Below are 14,294 nucleotides of genomic sequence, written 5' to 3' on the forward strand. Positions count from 1 at the left end.
TATTACAATACCTTAGTGTGATAAAGCTGATGAGAAGATGTGATAAGAAAGTGAAATTATGAAGTAATATTAGAACAGTCTTTGTGGCAAATATTAAAACAATTTTGCCATATGTTATATAAAGAGCATTATGTACAGGACAACTCATACAGGCTCATATACTGTATTGGACAGATACAACGTTTTTTTTTTAAATAGTATAATAATAAAAAAGCGTAAACAGGCCAGATGATTCCATTCTTTAATAACTGTGACTTGAGGGTCCTTGGATTTACAGTCCATAGACTCACAAACAAGCAATGCAGCAAAACACAGACTATCATAAATTAGATTAAAGCTGGGTACTGTACATTCTTGAGATGACCCATGGAGACGGTGGGTGAAAGAGACGTGAAATGTATGTCACAGAGGACAACGTTTCAAAGCCTTACGTTATTTTAAAAACCAACAAAATATAACATTTATCATATAAGGTCTTTACTTTAAAGGAAAACACATCAGGACATCTCAGCCTACAAAGAAATAATGCTGAGCCAGTATACATGATACGTTTTCATTTGCTCTTTCATAACATTTCTGTTTGTCACATCAAGGTGTACAAGGGCCTATTTTAAGAATGTATGCCTACATCCCCCTGAATTTGAAAGCCCCTGCTTTGTTTCTAGTGGCACAAGGGGACACATATGCCATGTACAATGACAACACAAAACTAAATGTGATGACATTAAGACCCAATCCATAATAATCCATAATAAGAATCAAGTCCAAATCTGCTAACAGCAGAACAGCTCTCAAACTAATTTCTCTTTTCATGACATCAAAGATCAAATTTAATAACACTGGATTTTATACATGTACTGTATGTTAAATATGTAAGGAATAATTGATGACGGACCAATTATTCAATTATTCCACTTATACCATGGTTATCACCAACTCAAGACATCTTTCAGGGTTTTATCTCAAGACATTTTCTAGTTTTCATCCCTAAAACACTCTTGTGAGTTTAAATACATTCTTCCACCACAGATTCAGAGTCTTGCTTTGATAAAGCCCAAGCCTTTGTTGCTAGCGAAGAACTAGCAACGGAGGGTGAAGCTCCGCTGATCAGCTCTGACATAGTAACATAACTCATCCAAAGGTATCATTTTGGGCAGGGCTACCTCTTTTATTATGAATAGCAGATGGGATGAGTGTTCAGGAAACCATTCTTTTTTCAAGTCTGCACATAAAGTACACACATCTTTAAAATAAGCATAATATCTTCCTTTGTATAGAAAATAACTAATGACATCATACCATTAACAGTGTTGGTGTGGTTTATTTCCCTTATAGTTCTAGCTGCATTGCCCAAATAGAGCATTATGAACTTGATAAAGATGTTTACCACAATATTTCCTTGGATTTAAATTCCTTTCCTCTGATTGTTAAGGCAAGTCAGTGGAACAGTGTGTTAATCATGTTTGCTCATTTTCATGTGCTTGTTTCCTAACAGGTGCAGGAGATGACTCAAGGAAATTTACAACTTTTCTGGTATATAAATAGCATACAATGTGAGTGAGGGTGCTATGCAACTTTACCGCATGGACAAATGGGGCTTATGACTCTTTTTATGAAACTAACTTTAATAAGTGTTCCTCTATAAACTGATTTAATCAAAGTGCCATTCCTACACCATATCAACAGAAAGTAGAATGAACTTTATCATAAACTCGACCAGACACTACCATTCATGTTAACATGAACTCTACCTAATGGATACATAACGGTAATGGAGAAAAATGCACCAGAGGTGGCATTACATAATATGATGGTAAACACAGGGCATGCTTTGTAGGTGACTGGTTGATATGTTTGTCACTGTCATAGGGTCTGGTGTGTCAATCACTGTGGAGGCCAGGTCAATCACATGCAGTCTTAAATAACCTTCGATCTACCAAGACACACAGACTATTTACACTTAAAAGTTTCCCCAGCAAGGGGTCAAAGAACTTTATCTCAAATCAAATCAAAACTTTGAGACTTATTTAAAAAATTATAATATATATGGACACTTCTGATATTATTTGTGATACTCTTATATAGTGATTGACTGATATTGGTCTGGTCAATAGCCTAAATCTGCAATTTTAAGATTATTGCATCGGCCAATAACCTGGCAAGGCAGATTAAGTGGTAAAAGTGGTACTTCCCCTTTGTGTCAGTTCCATATACTACTGACCTTGTAATAGGAAAATGCACATCTGTTTTCAAATAATTTTAAATTTATATTATGTAAAATATATGTTCCACAAATTAGCAGATGTCATATTTGCTATCATTAAATTACATATACATACATACATATATATATATATATATATATATATATATATATATATATATATATATATATATACTGTATATATATATATATACTGTATTGCATTCTATTAGCCATCTGCCAGACTGATTTCTAGATATCTGCACCCATTGAAAAATCTATTTCAGTCAACCACTACTCTGATACCTTGTATGCTATCGCTTGGAACCAGATCTCAACAACTGTTTTCAAAGCTTTTAAAAATGTGTGAATGTGGCAAACATCGATTTGACTTTACCAACTAATTTTTATGGGAATCTTACTAAGCCAATAAGAATTTCATGCTGGCTACTTTATGACTACAAGAGCATTTCAGCATTGCATAATGAGCGCAGCTAGACCTGGAAGGAGGATGATTCCTCAATATATTCTCTAAACAAGGAGATCTGGGGAGAGACGGGGAACCTTCAAAAAATTGAACCATGACGCTGATGGAGAGATTTATGAGACTACCCATGAATGCAGCCTGTGACTCAAGGGTTTGGTTTCACTGACAGAAGAACAACTCTGAGGACTTCTCGTAAGCTCATGAGTGGAAAACTCCAGTCATATCAGTAGCCTAATATAAGCTCATTTATTCTACATGGATTTAATTACCTCATGGGAGCCAACATGCTGAGGTCACATGTCCAGCCAAATAATGTCAAATTATCAGACACTTTCAATAGCAAATAAATGTATCTTGGCTGACTGCTTTAAATAATGGTATCGGTAACTAAAATCTATTGCTTTTGCATACTGCTGCATCCACTCCACTAGGTGTCAGTAAGTCCAAGATGACCGCCATATCAGTCAGCGCAACATAAACCAAAACAGTTGCCATAACAGGTAACTCAGATTCATCCATAATGTGCTCCTAAAAAAAAGCTGCAACAGCCCAATCACCTTGGGCTTTATAATGGTACGTGTCTCTAAGCAAGTAAGTGTGAACAAATGTGCTGTTTACTCACAGGTGTTGAGTTGATGACAATGCTGTACAGGCTCTGTGCCACTGATAGCACAGCAACGGCCTTTCTATCATACACTGAACGCGCTGACAACACGCCAGCAGTACTTACACACAACTGGTGTCAAGGACAGACAAAAAGTTTACACAGCAAAACTATAATCACCACGACTGGATGCTGGCAGGATGTAATGTGCTTTTGCAGTAGTTAAGGTGGATAGAATATGTCAACCAATAAGCCAATAATGCAGAGGCCAACTTTTCAGACAATGCTGCCAGGCAACATTTACATTTATGCATTTGGCAGACGCTTTTATCCAAAGCAACTTACAGTGCACTTATTACAGGGACAATCCCCCTGGAGCAACCTGGAGTTAAGTGCCTTGCTCAAGGACACAATGGTGGTGCCTGTGGGGATCGAACCAGCAACCTTCTGATTAACAGTTATGTGCTTTAGCTTATGTGCTTTAGCCCACTAGGCCACCATCACTCCATGGCGCAACAGGTTTAAAGGAATAGTTTGCCCAAAAATCTGAGTTTCTTTCTTCATCAAAACAGAATTTAAGATTTTTAGGATTTAATTTCAGGCCTCCTCCTTCAAACAATGCAAGTGAATGTACTCTATTTTTTTAACAGTTCAAAATGCATATGTAGTGTGCATTGAAATAATCCACAAATAAACAAATAAAGTTATTCTGAAACCAAACAATTGATTATTTTAAGAAACAAAACAATACTTATATACTTTTTAACTACAAATGTTCACTTCCGTACATCTCTGTGACGCGTGCTCATGAGAGGGATCCTCCACGCTCATGCGTGGAGGAGACTTGTGATTGCACCGCTGCTGCAGCCTCCTCCATCTCCCTCAGTTCCTCATTGGTGTATTTGGGCTCAAAACTCCATCACCTCTTCTCTTCTAAAATCAAAATCCATCGTGTTTGAAATTGGTTTGTGAACGGCGCTTGGTCTGTAGTCTGTGCAAGTTATTCTTGTAAACGATGCGCTTCCTTTCTCCTCCTCCACGCGTGACCTTACCAACGAGCTTACGTCATCCCTCTCATGAGCGTGTATCACAGAGATGTATGGAAGCGAACATTTGTAGTTAAAAAGTATATAAGTATTGCTTTGTTTCTAAAATAATCAATCGTTTAGGTTAAGAAGAAATTTAGTGTATTCACTTGCATTGTTTAGAGGAGGAGCCCTGAAATGAAATCCTTAAAATCATAATTCTGCTTTGATGAAGAAAGAAACTAAGATACATCTTGAATGGCCTGAGGGCCATTCAGCAAATTTTCATTTTTGGGTGAACTATTCCTTTAAGTGGATAGTTCATATAAAGCCTCATGTTGTTCGAACATATAGAATAAGAGATATAGGCAGAACGTGAAAAAAGATGCAATGAATGTGAAAGGTGACTGAGGCTAACGTTGTGCTTAACATCTCCTTTTGTGTTCCACATAAAACAATGTGATGCAAGTTTGCAATAACATGGTCCAATGTTATTTTAGTCCAATGTAAAATCATGTTCCATGTATTATACAGTTAAGTGGGTTTTATAAGGCTACTGATATGGCTGGTGTCTTTTAAGCATATTTCTCAAAAGTGCTATTCATCTGTTTGAGTGTAAAACCTTTTTTAAATTAGGAAAAATACCTGACATATCTGAGTCTGTTATGTTTACAAAACTACAGTTTTGCATATTTGCATCACAGCTTGCTGTCCATTTCTAATCTGGATGCTCAAGAAAACGTACACAAAGTCCTCTGTGTCATCGCCTAGACTGACTAACAATTAAATACCCAGTTGACGGAAAAAAACATGAGAACTCAACAGAGGTCAAAACTGTAGTCTCAGATTAGTTTGAAAGAGTAGTTAAACACCCATTTAAAATTAATTCACTGTGCCAACAGACTGAGATACAAGAGGAAGTGTAGTCATAAAAGGCAAATATGAGATGGAAATGATGGGTAAAATATAATGTTCAGGCAGATCAAGGTCTTAGAAGATGATCCGGAATTACACTGGGATATTAAGAGGTGGTGCTTGCCATGTTTAACTGCAACATTTATCTTTTCTTTCTGATTAAAGTTCTAAAGCACGGACAACTTTTTTACTCACTGCAATGCATAATACTAATTTCTGCATTTATACATATTTATTTTTAAGCAACTTCTATACACTGTGCTGTTGTGCAAAGAATTTCAAGGCTAGATGAGGAGCATAAAAAATTAAGGGGGCGGTACACATTTACAGACAAAAAGTAACTGAAAGGAATATTCCGGGTTCAATACAAGTTGACCACAGTTGACAGCATTAGAGGAATAATAATTAACCACAATAATTAATTTTAAATTGTCCTTCCTTTTCTTTAAAAAAAAAAAAAAAAAAGAAAAATCTGGGTTGCAATGGCACTTACAATCGAAGTAAATGGGGCCAATCTGTAAACGTTAAAATACTCACTGTTTCAAAATTATAACCACAAGACATAAACAATATGCATGTTAACATGATTTTAGTGTGATCAAATCACTTACTAGCCTTTTGTATAAAGTTATAGTCAATTATACAACTTCGTTGCAATGACAATGTATGTCAACAAAACCTAAAATTACTTTAAAAATCACAACTTTAAAGCTTAAATATTACATCAGTTTTAACAGAAGATTTAATGTCAGAACTTCACATTTCTGCCTTTAACGCTCCAAAAAGTGTCCCCAATCACTTCCATTGTAAGTGAATTGTAAAAAAAAACTTCATTTTTTTTATTTATTTTTTATTACTTAAAAAAACATTTTGCTGTAGATTATACTTAAATTGTATTGAACCTGGAATATCCCTTTAAGGATGGTTCTAACAGACAGACATCAAAATATAGAGGGTCCTAGACAAAAAAGGGGTGACATGCAGTATTTGCACCACCAACTTACCACTTTGCCAATCTCCATCTCTGAAAAGAACCTATACCAAGGCTCATTCTCTAAATCTACATCTTCTGGATTTAAGTCCTGAGTCTACAGAAATATGGCAACAAGGAAAGGTTGACAAAAAGAGAGAAAGAGAAGGTTTCAGAATACAAAGACAATGAGACTGAATGATGATGTTCCATGAACTGTACCTTAATGATCTCGTAATCTCAGACAGTGAGAAAGGCCCCAGGCTGAGACAGCGGAAGAAACAAACATGAAATTGGATTTGTTTCCCACTGGATGACTTATTTAAGTCTAGTCTGGTTCATCTCAGCAGTCAAATGAACAGGAAATAGGAAGTAAAGATCTCATAGAATGAAAGTAATATTGACAGAAAGGAATCCATATCCTCTAGGATGAAATCTTTCATATTGGCTGTTTAATTTACAGGCAAAGAAAAAATATGTATATATTCAACTATTCTAATAATAATAATAATAATGTTTTGCATTGCTGTTTTTTTTTTTCATTAAAATATATTGAATAATATTTGTAAAATGTTTCAACAATATCACATGAGCAAGAGTGCTGTTGTACTGAATCTCAGAACGGCTGTAATATTTTTTTGCATAATGTGGTCAGTTATTTTGTCTGTTTTTGCTCCATAAATGAATACAGAGTTACAAATGAAGCCAAAGTAGGATCATCTGCTGTGTCACAAACAACATACAGACTGACAGCCTGTCTGGAACATTACGAACACAGAAAAGCTGAGTGATACAAACCGTGAAGCTATTCAGTGCTGTTATAATACTAAATATAAGCTTTCTTGAAATGCTGTTTGTCCAATTAGATTAGAGGACCAAAGCAGAGTAGCTGCATGATAAATATTATCCATAAAATAATATGTATAACATTGCATAATGTTTATAATATAATACAATACTTAATATCAAATCAAATATTATTACAATTAGAATGTACTGCCACATTCAATTTTCAGAAAAGAGGATGGACTGTTCTGCAGAGTTAATCATATGAAGAGGCACAGGCAGCACATTATCTTCTGCCCTAGATAGGGCCTGACCTAGAGCCATTTTAATTATTTCCCAAACAATTAGAAAGAAGGGAAAAAAAGACCTAATAAAGATTGTACTTTCTCTGCTTCAGTTGTTTCATAGACAAGGGAACAAAATGCTTTCCCTGTCCTTTCCACACAAAAAAAAAGAAGACATTACAAATCTATGTCATTAGAAAGACATTATGTAATAACTGCAGCTCCCAGAATGAGTCATGCTTATAAGATTTGAATCATAATAAATGCCATATTAACAAAGCTTCCATGAAAAAGAGCAGTCAACAAACACACAAAATGCCCTGCAGGAGTTTCTATTCTCGGGACACTACAGGAGTGTTTATTGATTATCTTTTAGAGTGAAGAGTCCTCCTTCTTTCTGTATTTTTGTACTAAATTTAAATGTACTATGTACATAAATGTACTCATCTTGTTCCAAACCTGTATGACTTTCCATGGAACACAAACGTAAAAGTATGCGGTTATGGAGAGAGTTTTCGACACAACCAAATTAGCAAAGCAAATGAAAGCTGAAAACACAAAGGAAAAGCCACAGCACAACATTAATAAGCTACAAAACAACAGAATTAAGCCACAACACAATTATCAGAAAAAATTATATTTATAAAAATGCTGTAGGACATTTGCTCTGGACAATGTTTTCTGGTTGAGTTTGAACCAGAACTCTAGCACATACATAACTTTATCAACATTTCTAAAGGTATCAAATAAATTAATATTCAAAAAGACATCTCTATCATAAATGGAGTCTCTTTCATTAGAGAAAGTGTTGACCAGGGAACTTCTCTTTTTTCCTGGCTTAATTTCGATGTCTTGTGGCTTAATTTTGTTTTGTTGTGGCATAATTTCACTGTGTTGCGATTTATTTCCATTGTTTTGTAGCATATTTGCTTTGTGCTGTGGCTTATTTCCATTGTGTTGTGGCTTAATGTTTTGTCTTGTGGCTTAATTTCCAATGTGTTGTAATTTATTTACATTGTGGCTTAATTTCATTGTGATGTGGTTTATTTCCTTTGTGTTGTGTCTTATTTCTGTTGTGTTGTGGCTTACTTCCGTTGTGTTGTGGCTTATTTGCATTGTGTTGTGGCTTATTTCCATTGTGTTGTGATTTATTTCCTTAGTGTTGTGGCTTATTTCCGTTGTGTTGTGTCTTATTTCCGTTGTGTTGTGGCTTATTTCCGTTGTGTTGTGATTTATTTCCTTTGTGTTGTGGCTTATTTCCATTGTGTTGTGGCTTATTTCCATTGTGTTGTGGCTTACTTCCGTTGTGTTGTGGCTTATTTCCACTGTGTTGTGGCTTATTTCCGTTGTGTTGTGGCTTATTTCCATTGTGTTGTGGCTTACTTCCGTTGTGTTGTGGCTTATTTCCATTGTGTTGTGGCTTAGTTCCGTTGTGTTGTGTCTTATTTCCGTTGTGTTGTGGCTTACTTCCGTTGTGTTGTGGCTTATTTGCATTGTGTTGTGGCTTATTTCCATTGTGTTGTGGCTTATTTTCGTTGTGTTGTGGTTTATTTCCTTTGTGTTGTGGCTTAGTTCCGTTGTGTTGTGTCTTATTTCCGTTGTGTTGTGGCTTACTTCCGTTGTGTTGTGGCTTACTTCCGTTGTGTTGTGGCTTATTTCCATTGTGTTGTGGCTTATTTCCGTTGTGTTGTGGCTTATTTCCATTGTGTTGTGGCTTACTTCCGTTGTGTTGTGGCTTATTTCCATTGTGTTGTGGCTTAGTTCCGTTGTGTTGTGGCTTACTTCCGTTGTGTTGTGGCTTATTTGCATTGTGTTGTGGCTTATTTCCATTGTGTTGTGGCTTATTTTCGTTGTGTTGTGGTTTATTTCCTTTGTGTTGTGGCTTAGTTCCGTTGTGTTGTGTCTTATTTCCGTTGTGTTGTGGCTTACTTCCGTTGTGTTGTGGCTTACTTCCGTTGTGTTGTGGCTTATTTCCATTGTGTTGTGGCTTATTTGCATTGTGTTGTGGCTTATTTTCGTTGTGTTGTGGTTTATTTCCTTTGTGTTGTGGCTTATTTCCACTGTGTTGTGGCTTATTTCTGTTGTGTTGTGGCTTACTTCCGTTGTGGCTTATTTCCGTTGTGTTGTGGCTTATTTCCGTTGTGTTGTGGTTTATTTCTTTTGTGTTGTGGTTTATTTCCTTTGTGTTGTGGCTTACTTCCATTGTGTTGTGGCTTATTTGCATTGTGTTGTGGCTTATTTACGTTGTGTTGTGGCTTAATTTCGTAGTGTTGTGTCTTATTTCCATTGTGTTGTGGCTTATTTCCATTGTGTTGTAGTTTGTATACATTGTGGCTTAATTTCGTTCTGTTGTGGCTTATTTTCATTGTGTTGTGGCTTATTTCTGCTGTGTTGTGGCTTTTTTCATTGTGTTGTTGCTTAATTTCATTGTGTTGTGGCTTATTTTCATTGTGTTGTTGCTTAATTTCATTGTGTTCTGTTTTATTTTCATTGTGTTGTTGCTTAATTTCATTGTGTTGTGTCTTAATTTCATTGTGTTGTTGCTTAAATTCATTGTGGTGTGTCTTAATTTCATTGTGTTGTGGCTTATTTTACATTGTGCTGAGGCTTCATTTCTTTGTGTTGTGGCTTATTTACATTGTGTTGTGGCTTATTTTCGTTGTGTTGTAGCTTCATTTTGTTGTGTTGTGGCTTATTTCCATTGTGTTTTAGTTTAATTTCGTTGTGCTGTGGCTTATCTCGGTTGTGTTTTCGGCTTTTATTTGTTTTGCTAAATGTACTGCGTTGTGCACAGCTGGGCCACCGTAATAATGCCCTTCTAGTGTGGATGAGAGGTGTAAACATTGATTAATTTTAATTTTCAAAAGAACACTTATTATTGTGGACGTGGCTTTAGTCTCAGTCAACCTCCACTTTCATTGCATTTTTCTACCTCCTTTAATGTTCCACGGAAAAAAGAAAGTCAAACAGGTTTGGAACCATATTGAGGGTGAGTAGAAGATGAAATAATTATAATTGTTTTGTGAACTATCCCTTCACCGATTCTAAGATACGTTGTATGTGCATCAACACATGAAATTATTAAATTAGAACACGCTCCAGATCTGACGAGGTCATGCGTAAGGCTAATAAGATTACAGCAGTGTGTATGCTGTCCTTGTAAGGAAACAGGCGGAAACCAGCTATTGCAGCGTCACACGGCATGCACAAATCTCCACCACATGCAAAAGCACTCGGACAACATGCATATACAAAAAACATCGTACCGGTTTCTCCAGCCTCAGCACAGAAGACTTTCCTGGCTCGTACTCAAATATGCTCCTGGGCTCTGCGCGGTACTTCCTGGTGTCTACTTTCTTGTCAGGGGGCTCCCACTCATTCCTGCAGGGATGCATTGAGGGAGAGATGGAGAGATACAGCACGGGAGGTGGAGAGTCACCATGGCAACCAACAAGGACAAGTTTTAAATGAGCGTTAATTAAGCATATGTTTTAAAAGCACACGATTAACTAAAAAATTATCTAGAAGACAATGATGAAATCGAGGAAAACATTGCAGTGTTTACAAACACATATTCGGCGCCTTATGTTAATAACAAATTATATATAATTTTCATTAGGATTGTGGTAATGCCAAGCAACATCAACCACAGTGGTGCAATTACTGTATAAGGCACAATATGCAGTGCATTTATACAGTACAGCAGTGGGATGATAATAATATATAATATTTATTCATATATAAACTGAGGACTGTAGGACTTTGTTGAGCAACCAGTACCAACAACCCAGAACACTTACTACTGTATAACAATGCATTAATAACCACTCAGAACACCTTAGCAACTGAATATCATGCCCTAGGAACCACCCACAAAACAAGACCCACCACTCACTATATATTTCTATTTATTTTTTTACATATATATTTTTTTTTTTATCTAATAGCCTATATTAAATGACATTAGTCATTTTTGGGGCGTATTTAGTAAAATACTATATATATTTATAAAATTTTGAATGAAACCGAGGGATAGAATTACAGACTTTTCAATTACATTAAGCTATCAAAAAGCTCTGAAATTTTTTAACTTCTGAAATGTCTTGGAAAGATATTTATCAATGTTCAATTTTGTAACCGGAACCATTGGTTATTGAAATAAAAAGTTATCTATTGTGAAAACAGCAAGGTCTCTAAGACAGCACACACTTGTTCTGGCAGTATGACAAATGACAAAATACAGTGTTCAAATACTGAGGTACTGTGAAAAATTTCCTTATTTATTATTTCTATGTTGGGAAACAGTGGCACTTGCAGATGTATTGCAGTACGCACAGTGCGTATCATGAGTGCTCCAATTTACCTGAGAAACATTTGCTCTCAGAATATTTCACCAATCATGAAATTAGTCCAGTATTTCTGTTGGCTGTTTAAAAGAACTAGCAATGCCCAATTTGCAAATGAATAATACTTTTGAGTCGGTTCTTTTCAGTGAAATGGCCAAATAGCTTGCAAAACTGTCTGAATCGCTGTCTGGACCACTCTCTCACTGAATCATTTGCAGCTGTTTTTCACTCAGTAAAACAGTAGTGGGATATTCATGAAGACAGAGAACAAACAGTGCCAGTAGAAACTCTGTTTCCCTATCAGGATCTGTTCCCCCCAGTAGATATGTATGGGGGGAAGAATATCTGATGGTAACATTCTCCATTGTCAGAATAAATTCCCCCATGCACAAACCTAAGCCTAACCCTTCCCTACCCTACCCTACCATACCATACCTATCCTAAACCTAACCTACACTACCCTACCTACCAACCCTAACAATTATCCCATACCCTATCAGGGCAAGGGGGAAAGAGATTCCGACAGGGAACATAATTCGATACAACACCTGTTCCTGTTGCTGACGGCACACTGCACGAGTGGGTGTACCTTGTTAGCCTGTTTAACATTGCTTATTCCTATTCTTGAACGTTTATCGTTTTATCCTTTGGCATTTTACAGTGTGCTTCGGGTTTTTCTGCTTTTCTACTGTTTCATCTGTGTGTATTTTACCATGCGCACCTGTTTCTCACAGGGGGGTTTTTCTTTATTTTTTACACTTTTCTACATCTCATGTCTCGGCTGCAAACATTTGTTTTCTCCACTGTGTTTTACACGGATCATTGTATCTCAAACATCTGCTGATTAGGAACCACATCGATCTCAAAGCCTTGCCGCTCAAGAACAATCACAACAACAACAACAAACAGTTGAGGTAAGTCATGACATCCGCTCATGTTATTGCTTCCTAATTACATGCCACATGTTTACTATAGCTTCTTCCATCAGTAGTGAGGGGTTTACATGTAATAAATGTAAGGAATTAGTAAAGCTGACAGAGTTAGAATCACACATCTGAATGCTAGTATAGGTCTATGAGAAAGAGAAGCTGATAGATACTGTTCTGGATGAGGGTAGTACAGTAAGCAACACTCACACTTTTGTTTTGGCTAAAGATTTCCTGCAGCATGGCGATTGGGTGACATCTCAGCGGCATACTCCTTGGGAGTGATACCACTCTCCCGTTCCTGTTACGATTTCCAATTTATTCTCCCCACTCAGTGTTGCACACACTGAGAATCATGTTGAAAGAGCCCTAATAATTGGTGATTCTATTTTAAGGTATGAGGAAAGAGACTTCAGCCACTGTTGTTAGATGCATTTCGGGTGCCAGAGCGTCTGACATCAGATCAAATGTACATGTGCTGACTAATGCTAAACATAGATTTTCAAAAATTGTTAATCGTGTCGGCACTAACGATGTCCGGCTTTGCCAGTCGGAGATCATTAGAGATAATGTTAAAGAGGTGTATAAACTTGCAAAATGATGTCAGACACTGTATAATGCTCTGGACCCCTCCCTGCTCATCGTGGTGATGAGGTTTATAGTAGATTAGTGTCACTGAATGGCTGAATGTCTGAGTGGTGTCTGGAGAATGGCATAGGATTTATAGCCAATTGGAAGAGTTTTTGGGGTAGACCTGACCTGCTAAATAGAGACGGACTCCATCCCTCCAGGGAAGGTGCCACTCTCCTCTCTAGTAATTTGGCTCATATTCTTAATAATGACAGTATTTAACTAACAGGGGCCCAGGGGCCCATCTGCTAGCTGAATTGAGATGTCACACAGGTCACATAAACTACAACACCTAGAGACTGTATCACCTAGATATCACATAGAGACTGTGTCTGTTCCCTGAACTACCAAACACAAAACACACTAAATCATTTAGAAAACATTTTATTAAGGTCAAACTTGAAAAAAATAAATGAAGATAAACATCATATAAAGGTAGGCTACTAAACATTAGATCTATTTCTACCAAAGCACTAATTGTAAATTAAATAATTACAGATCAAAGTTTGGATGCACTCTATTTGATTGAAACTGGCTTAAACCAGAATAATATATTATTTTAAATTAATCTACTCCCTCAGGTTATTATTATAAACATGAGCCTTGTCTGAAGGGTCAAGGAGGAGGTGTTTCTACCATTTCCAGTTAAGTTTTTGGTTTTACTCAGGGGATAGGACATAAGTTTAAGTCTTTTGAACTAATAATGCTTAATATGACACTGTGGCAGGGCGGAGGGCGAGGCCGGGTCGTGATCCTACACACCCGGTCCCGTATTAGGCTAATTATGCCTCCGTGAGGGTTAAATGCTGACTGCAGGGGATCGTGCGGGAGAGAGAGATCATTAGCGGACATGTCCGTCATGTGTGTGTTTCTGTCTTCTTTTAAGTTTATCATTAAACTATTATTTATATTGAAAAGCCGGTTCTCGCCTCCTCCTTTCCATTGATCCCTTTACACTGGTGCCGAAACCCGGGAAGGAGGAGGGATACGCCGTAGTAGAGTTCTCGCCGGAGCAGCCGTGGCCATCTGCCGGGGGACGAGGAGCCCAGCCGCCTGATCGAGGATGATGGCCGCCGATCGCGAGGGGAGAAGGGGCTCCTAGCCGACCGCTTGGAGCG

At 37.1% G+C, this 14,294-nt stretch overlaps 1 protein-coding gene across 3 annotated transcripts in view; it reads right to left on the reverse strand.

Annotated features, from left to right (window-relative positions):
• Positions 1-14,294, reverse strand: part of LOC127660410 (sorbin and SH3 domain-containing protein 1) — a 76,424-nt gene that overhangs the window by 18,216 nt on the left and 43,914 nt on the right. For 2 of the 3 annotated variants that reach the window (XM_052150611.1, XM_052150613.1), the window contains exons 12-13: positions 10,541-10,655; positions 6,239-6,322 (exon numbers count right to left, since the gene is read on the reverse strand). In XM_052150611.1, the coding sequence (XP_052006571.1) occupies positions 6,239-6,322; positions 10,541-10,655 (199 nt within the window). The remainder of the gene's footprint in view (positions 1-6,238; positions 6,323-10,540; positions 10,656-14,294) is intronic. The other variant, XM_052150612.1, reaches the window with a different exon arrangement.

This window comes from Xyrauchen texanus, chromosome 20 (assembly GCF_025860055.1).
Source record: "Xyrauchen texanus isolate HMW12.3.18 chromosome 20, RBS_HiC_50CHRs, whole genome shotgun sequence".
Taxonomy (NCBI): Eukaryota; Metazoa; Chordata; class Actinopteri; order Cypriniformes; family Catostomidae; genus Xyrauchen; species Xyrauchen texanus.